This window comes from Rana temporaria, chromosome 2 (genome assembly GCF_905171775.1).
Source record: "Rana temporaria chromosome 2, aRanTem1.1, whole genome shotgun sequence".
Taxonomy (NCBI): domain Eukaryota; kingdom Metazoa; phylum Chordata; class Amphibia; order Anura; family Ranidae; genus Rana; species Rana temporaria.
In genome coordinates this window covers 271,737,170-271,745,511 of record NC_053490.1, presented here as the reverse complement: position 1 = coordinate 271,745,511, position 8,342 = coordinate 271,737,170, and the positions used below count along the sequence as shown (strand labels likewise).

The 8,342-nt window shown below is 41.2% G+C and overlaps 1 protein-coding gene across 1 annotated transcript; it reads right to left on the bottom strand.

Moving 5' to 3' along the window:
- Window positions 1–635: 635 nt before the first annotated feature.
- Window positions 636–4,907, bottom strand: LOC120928277 (acyl-protein thioesterase 2-like; the record flags this gene model as incomplete). The annotated part of the gene is made up of 3 exons (XM_040339376.1): window positions 636–1,305; window positions 3,367–3,540; window positions 4,752–4,907. Coding segments are annotated over 3 exons (381 nt in total), but the record flags the coding sequence as incomplete, so codon positions are not given.
- Window positions 4,908–8,342: the final 3,435 nt, after the last annotated feature.

Below are 8,342 nucleotides of genomic sequence, written 5' to 3'. Positions count from 1 at the left end.
GCATTTCCTTCTTCACAAGGAGAGGAGAGTCAGTAACCAGCAAGCCTGAAAGGGAACATCTACACTGATAATCAGGGCACTGTTCATCAGTGTATTGATGATCAGTGCCGCCTCATCAGCACACATCAGTGAAGGAGAAAAATTACCCATTTTCAAAACTTTAAAACAGAAACTAAGAAAAACTTTTCTCCCTAAAAATTTTTGGCCTTTTTCGTTTAGGAAAAAATAAACAGTGGTAATTACATACCACCAAAAGAAGGCTCTATTTACGTTTAAAAAAAATAAAAAATAAATAAAAAGCGCAGGCAAGGTTCAACCTTGCTCATTTATTAAGCAACTCATCACAAGTATCACTCACTCTTAACTATTTTTTTCCAGGAACACCTTTAGAAGTAAAAAAAAAAAAAAAAAAAAACTACCAGTTGAATGGAATGCTGAATAATGATGAAGTGCAGCTTCTTCTAGAAAAGGGAGTGAAAACATTATCATTTAGAAGTCTCAGCATAGCTCCGGTTCATTCAAGGGATCAGCAGGAGACAGAAGATGTATAACTAGCAAAACATACACAGCTTTTCACACAAACTGTTTCTTTGCAGCTTTCTTACAAAAGAATGTGCATGAACCACAGACCAAAATGGGTAGAAGGCTTTTTATTGTGAATTAAAAAACAAAACAAAACAAAAAAAAAACCTTATATAGACGGTAATGCTGCTTTGGAAGGTACACTCTCTTCCCCGTTCATGCTTAACCTTACAAATACTTGACCAGAGCTCAGAGAGCATGGATGAAAGGCCAAAAGCATAACACCAGTCTAGAGCAGGGACAGATGACTGTGAAAAATACCTACATTGGGGCACAGTACCAGCTGTAGTGGCCCTGAGCTCTGCTCCTGAAAGGACGGAGTGTTTAAGGTACATTCACATCTCCACACTCAGCTGCTCCTCTGAGGTATATGATGGCTTTCTGCTGTCAACAGGTAAGCCACTGTGACAACAGAATATGAAATGTAACACTAGGAGGATCTGTGAAGCAGCAATGACAAGGCCTGCCCTTGGCAGGTATCATGGAATGGGTGTAGGAGCAGCAACCCCCACCCTGTACCTTAAACAGCTCCAATCAAATCTGACAGGACAGATAATACTTGTATCATTAACCAGCACAGAGTGGGGGTGTGAGGGTAAGAGGACAAGGGTTCAGGGAGGAAACACTGGAGGTGAGGCCTAGTAGCGGTTTCCTGCAGTGGAATCGTCTGCGTTACACTCGTGGGATCACCTTCTCCAAGAAGTCTTTCACTGCCATCATTTCCTAAAACCACATTTAAAAATAGAAATTAGGAATAATGGTACAACCTTTTCAATTTTAGACATGCTTGTAAAATAATAAGTATTAATAATTAAGTTATTGGCATATAAAACACTCACTTTTTTACCCTGAAAATAGAGGGTAAACATTTGTTTGTTACAAATTTAGGCTGAACGTCTTGCTTTGAAATGCTACATAATGGTTGTGCTTTAACCACCTGAGGCCCGCGCTATAGCCGAATGACGGCTACAGCGCGGACCTGAAAATCCAACTGGACGTCAATTGACGTCCGCCCCTTTCCTCGTTTCCCGAGCGCGCAGCGGGGAAACTCTGTGCTGGCCGTGTCCCTTGGACACAGCCAATCCCAGATCGCCGTGAACGGCCAATCGGAGTGGCCAATTGGTAGACGATCTGTGCGACCAATGAGAAATAATCTCATATGTAAACATATGAGATCATTTCTCATTGCCGGCTCTCACAGAGACAGCGTGCTGTCAGGGAGAGAGGAGACCGATCTGTGTCTCTTGTACATAGGGACACAGATCGGTCACCTCCCCCAGTCACCCCCCTTCCCCCACAGTTAGAACACTATGCAGGGTACACATTTAACTCCTTCCTCACCCCCTAGTGTTAACCCCTTCAATGCCAGTCGCATTTATACAGTAATTAGTGCATATTTATAGCACTGATCGCAGTATAAATGTGAATGGTGACAAAAAAGTGTCAAGTGTCCGATGTGTCTGCCATAATGTCGCAGTCCCAATAAAAAAAAAAAAAAAAAAAAAAATCGCAGATCGCCGCCATTACTAGTAAAAAAAATTATGTCCCCTATTTTGTAGGCGCTATAACTTGTGCGCAAACCAGTCTCTTATTGCGATTTTTTTTTTTACCAAAAATATGTAGAATACGTATCGGCCTAGACTGAAAAAAATGTTTTTTTATATTTTAAAAAATTGGGATATTTATTATAGCAACAAGTAAAAAATATTGAATTTTTTTTCAAAATTGTCGTTCTTTTTTGTTTATAGCGCAAAAAATAAAAACCGCAGAGGTGATCAAATACCACCAAAAGAAAGCTCTATTTGTGGGGAAAAAAGGACGCCAATTTTGTTTGGGAGCCACGTCGCACGACCGCGCAATTGTCAGTTAAAGCGACGCAGTGCCGGAAGCTGAAATTTCACCTGGGCAGGAGGAGGGTATATGTGCCCAGTAAGCAAGTGGTTAATACTCCTTCCTTACAAGTCTACGAGTTGTCGTATTCTGAAAACGATCCTTGTAAGCAGAGATATACCGGTAATCTCTGCAGTTGTTAAGCATGGAAGCTCAATGAAGTTAAATCAAGCACAGAGCCCTCTCCACCACAATTTATAGATTGGTTTATCAACTGCAGAGCAAATATACAAAAATTATCATTAATGTGCAACTGAAGGCTCCACGTGTGATAGTCTAAACGTCTAAAAGTCCAAATCCAGTTTCTACGTGATGCAAGTAATAAAAAAAAAAAAAAAAAAAAACACACATACCACACACCCTTCCCTTTTCCTTTGATGACTGAGCCAAATCCTCCTTTAAAAGGATGTAGATCTAGTTCCAGTTATGCTTGCTCAAGCGTTTTCCCCCTGGTTTCATGTGTATTTACATCTTTCCCATTATATTTAAAGTTAGTTATTGAGGTCAATTTTGGTCTGGCCTATTTTCTCCTTTTTACTCTATTACATCGCTATGTAGGACAGTCTCTCGTGGGAATTTGTATTAGTTAATGTCCTAATGCTAAAGATAAGCTTATACAAAATGTTTTCATAGAAACCCTGCCACTAAGCTATACAGATTAAGCTTTTAAGAGGAGGGGCAAATTATCCATATGAAAAACTAACAAGAAAATCGAAATCTGCATCACAGGAAAAAATTATTACTGCGGATTGACATGATGCCGATATACAAGCATGTTAGCTCTGACCAGATCACATTAAAAATACAGAAAATAAAAAATAACCAGGTAAACAAAGCATTCATAATATGATCACAGCTTATGTTACTCAAAAGATACTGCAAAAAGGTTCTTACCTCTTGATTAGTGTTGTGCATGACTCCATGATATGTTTTAAACTGGACTTTTGAAGGGGCCACTACAGACTTCAGTTTCTCTGAGGTGAGTGCTCCAAAGCGGACGGGAATCATAGGATCTGAGTCTCCATGACATTGCAGGATGGATATTTCCTTATTTACACTGCATGCTGCCTACAATTATATTAAAAGGACATAAAGAACAGGATAATCTGTAGTTCTACTGCCACATCATTCTTAGCCCAGATTATATGTCAGACTTAATTTATATTGTGATGGAGTCAAAGATCAGGCAGTACTTACAAGATAGATCTCTAACAAGGTTAGCAGTACAAGATTATTGCCAAGATAATGCCTCACCAATGGATGCCATGCTCACATGGTAAAAAGTAATACTCCCTTTTACGTTGAGAATATTGGATTCTGTTGGATAGTTTGCAGATCCTGCATACATATTCCTTAAAACAAAACAAACCTATGCTTTTCCCATTTAAGGCAAAACACAGGTTAACTTTAACTTCCCCATCCCTAGCAGCAAATGCTAATGTTTCTTTAGTACCAGTCACAAAGTTCAGTGCCAAACGTAGAAACAAACACCAAGTACATCAAGGTATGGAGGAGTGTGTGTTTTACTTCATGTGACAGCATTTCCATCAGTGGTGCCATGTGAATCACCAATGGTCCATAGCTATTACTCATATCCGCTTTCTTTCCATTCCCAGCAGTCGATCGGATCGACATGGGAGCAAAAAGAAAACAAGTATAATTATCTGTTGTGGTCTTTTACACTGCATAGGCAAATCACAGATTCAATTCAAAGCTGGTCATATACTAAAAATAAGTCTGGGATCTAATCCAACAAACTGATCACTGAAAGACCTGCCCCCTAACACAAAGATATCCATCTTCAGAGGCAGCACAGCAATCTGATACATAGTACACACGTACGGGATTACCGGCGGTAAAAAGTACGCCGGGAATCCCAAGTAGAAAACCCGAGAACCTGCTCGTAAATTTTTCTCCAACAGAAAAACTGCGATGGAGCTTTGGTCGGGAATCGCGGCTGTGTGTATGCTCCATCGCAGTTTTTCACATAGAAAAACTGCTGGGAAAAAGACCGCTGTGAAACAAAATAAAATAAATGTACGTGAACTTCAAAATAATTCATCCTAGCAGGGCTCTAAAACCTGAGACAAAGCAGAAGCATTCACTGGTTTTATATCAGATGGTTGTCCGGTTCCTTGGTGTCCTGTGGACAAGTGAGGACTATGTGCTCCAGCATCTCTTTGCCTGCCCCACCCCCCATATTCTCTTAGGAGACATTTTTATGTAGAATAAACTCACGTTTATACACTGAAAAAACTGAGAAACACATTTTGCATTACCTGAGGGAATGTCTTGTGAAGAGGCAGCCAACAGCTAAGTCCAACTACTCCAGCAAGTTTATGTTGACAGGTCAAAGCAGTATACAAAGACAGGGCACCACCCTGAACAAAGACAAATGGGGAGGAAGGCACTCTGATAAGCAACACATGGAAATATATAATATGCCATACATTTTACAGTAGTTGTGTTTCTGCACCTTTATCAACCCAGGAAGGAAAGGGTTATGCAGCATAGAATTGTATTTAACCAATTGAACTTCACTCTCTCAATTAACATTACTGTTTTTTCATCCTTATGCTGCTAGCCTTAGTAAATAGATAAGTAAACATGATATATTTTCCTGTTTTAAACCTTAATTGATAGAGTGTCCACTCCCAGCATGACCAAATTTAGGTACTTAATATACTGAATTATACATGCAAATGAACAAGAACATACATGATTTCACTAAACAAAAAAAAAAAAAAAACTGGTCTAAACAAGTGTTTCTCAACGCCAGTCCTCAAGGCACACCAACAGACCATGTTTTCAGGCTTTGCATTATTTTGCACAGGTTATTTGATCTGTTTCACTGCCTTAGTAATTACCACACCCGTTTCATCTGAGGGAAATCCTGAAAACATGACCTGTTGGGGAGCCTTGAGGACTGAAGTTGAGAAACACTGGTCTAAACAAAAGGCAAAAAGAACCATCTTTAACCACTTAAGGACCCCCTACCGTCGATATACGTCGGCAGAATGGCACGGCTGGGCATAATCACGTACCTGTATGTGTCTCTTTAAAGGCCCAGCCGTGGGGTCGCAAAAGCGCCGCCGACGGTGTGCTCATGACCCGGTCCGAAGCTCCGTGAACGTGGGACCAGCGGACCCGATGGCCGCCGGTGTCCCGCGATCGGTCACTGGAGCTGAAGAACGGGGAGAGGTGTGTGTAAACACACCTTCATTGTTGTAGTGTCAGTGATCGTCTGTTCCCTGATATAGGGAAAGACGATCACTGACATCACACGTCCAGCCCCGCCCCCCTACAGTTAGAAACACATATGAGGTCACACCTAACCACTAGGGGGCACTGTAGGGTCAACTCCTAAACTGCAATGGTCATTTTCACAGTAATCGGTGCTTTTTTTATAGCACTTTTTGCTGTGAAAAAAGACAATGGTCCCAAAAATTTGTCAAAATTGTCCGATGTGTCTGCCATAATGTCGCAGGCACAAAAAAATAAAAAATAAAAAAACGCTGAACGTCGCCATTAGTAGTAAAAAAAATTAAATATTAATAAAAATGCAATAAAACTATCCCCTATTTTGTAAACGCTATACATTTTGCGCAAACCAAACGATAAACGCTTTTTACGATTTACCAAAATAGGTAGAAGAATACGTATCGGCCTAAATTGAGGGGAAAAAAAAAAAGTTTTTTTTATATATTTTTGGGGGATATTTATTATAGCAAAAAGTCAAAAATATTCAATTTTTTTCAAAATTGTCGCTCTATTTTTGTTTATAGCGCAAAAAATAAAAACCGCAGAGGTGATCAAATACCACCAAAAGAAAGCTCTATTTGTGGGAGAAAAAAGGACGCCAATTTTGTTTGGGAGCCACGTTGCACGACCGCGCAATTGTCAGTTAAAGCGACGCAATGCCGAATCGCAAAAAGGGGCAAGGTCCTTAACCTGCATAATGGTCTGGGTCTTAAGTGGTTAAGCAGGTGGAAAAAATAAAGAAACAAAAAACATTAGGCAAAAGAAGCAGCCCGTTTGCTGGCAAAAGTTAAAGGGGTTGTAAAGGTTCCTTTTTTTTTTTTTTTAATTAATAAACATATCATACTTGCCTCCACTGTGCAGCTCGTTTTTCACAGAGTGGCCCCAATCCTTGTCTTCTGGGGTCCCTCGGCGGCTGTCTCGGCTCCTCCCCACAAGAGCCAACCCCCTTCTGGGAAGCGCTCTCCCATGATACAGTCCGCGGCCTTAGCTGCTGACTGTATCACTTGGTCCTGCCCCCAGTGCGCCGTGTCATTGATTAGATTGACAGCTGTGCTGCCATCAATCATCCAATGAATGAGCCGAGGGGGAGGGGGGCTGCTAATCGTTGGATGGTAAAAGAAAAATATATATTGCATGGATAGTGCGGTGAACGCAATACTAGAAATGTAACCAAAAATTAGTTATCAGCATAAACATCAATGCCCATAATACTCCTATAAAGAAAAGTTGCCACTAATGATGCTCTAACAAAACAAACAAACAAACAGAGTCCCAAATGTGAAATGTGCAAACAGCACTTAAAAAGTCCAACACTGGAACAGCAGACAATATTGCAATTGCACAATGAATTCCAATGAGGTGAGGGGGAGGGGTTCAATACTGGTAGTGCTTGTTACATATAAAAGGTGCAGCTGTCTCTTCCACCCAACAAGGATGTGCCACCATCACCAATGGTTAAACTGAACACTCACCAGAGCCCGGATAGTAAAAAGCCCCAAAATGGTTTCTTTCTCTGTCCGTCACTGGGTATTTCCTCCTTCTCCCTCTATCAAGATGTCCTTATTGCCTCAAAAACAAGGGGCTCATCATAGTGTAGTATATAAAAATACTTATTTATTAAAATAATAAAAACAGTGCACTTACAAGAAAAAGTGCCTCTGACCGGCACGGAGTATCTCTGGCAGTGTCAAACGTTATAGCCGCTGACCAGCGTTTTGTGTTGTATCTCGGGAGGTGTGCGTGCCTCGCTCCTGTTCTCATGTGTTGCTACAAATGGTCCTAGCGCGCTGGTGCACTTCCCCTTCCGTGTGCGTCCAGACAGCTTCTACGCGTTTCGCAATACTTGCATCATCAGGAGAGAGCTTTCCTGATGACGCCAGAGATACTGAGTGCCGGTCAGAGGTACTTTTTCTTGTAAGTGCACTGTTTTTATTATTTTAATAAATAAGTATTTTTATATACTACACTAGGATGAGCCCCTTGTTTTTGAGGCAATAAAGGACATCTTGATAGAGGAAGAAGACAGAGAGCAAACCTGTCAGCATAGACCTTTTAAGAAGTATGTACTCCTAAACAAACACTTGCTACCTTGGGTACTCTCCATGCTGGCTCCTCTGGGCAGTAGGATGGCAAGCAAGCAGCAGAGCAGGTGGGAGGCAAGACAGCCATTTTACCCTCCTCCCCCCCCCACCTGTTTAACTAAAGTGAGGGCAAATTTAGCTGTGAGGAACCACCAAGATGGCTGCTCCTGCACTTCTGGCTACCAGTTGACATGCCGACGTCATCGCGTTGAAGTCTAAGCGGACGGGAATACGACAAGCCGGCTACTTAATCTTATATGCTGTTATTACCTACGACTTTTTGTATTTTAACTTTATTAAACCATTCATGTTATTTGGATTTACGCTATGGTGAGCCTTCATCATTTCCGGTAACCACGTAACTTCCTGCACAACATCTGGTTCAATTCAAGCACCGAGTCCTATCATAGTCTTGTGAAGCTGCCATTAGGGAGTCCCTCAAAGGCCCTGGCTGGGGTTTACAGCCACAAGATAACTTTGCTTAGCTGTCTGGTAAGCGTGCATTCTCTATGGTGTGAGCACTCAATT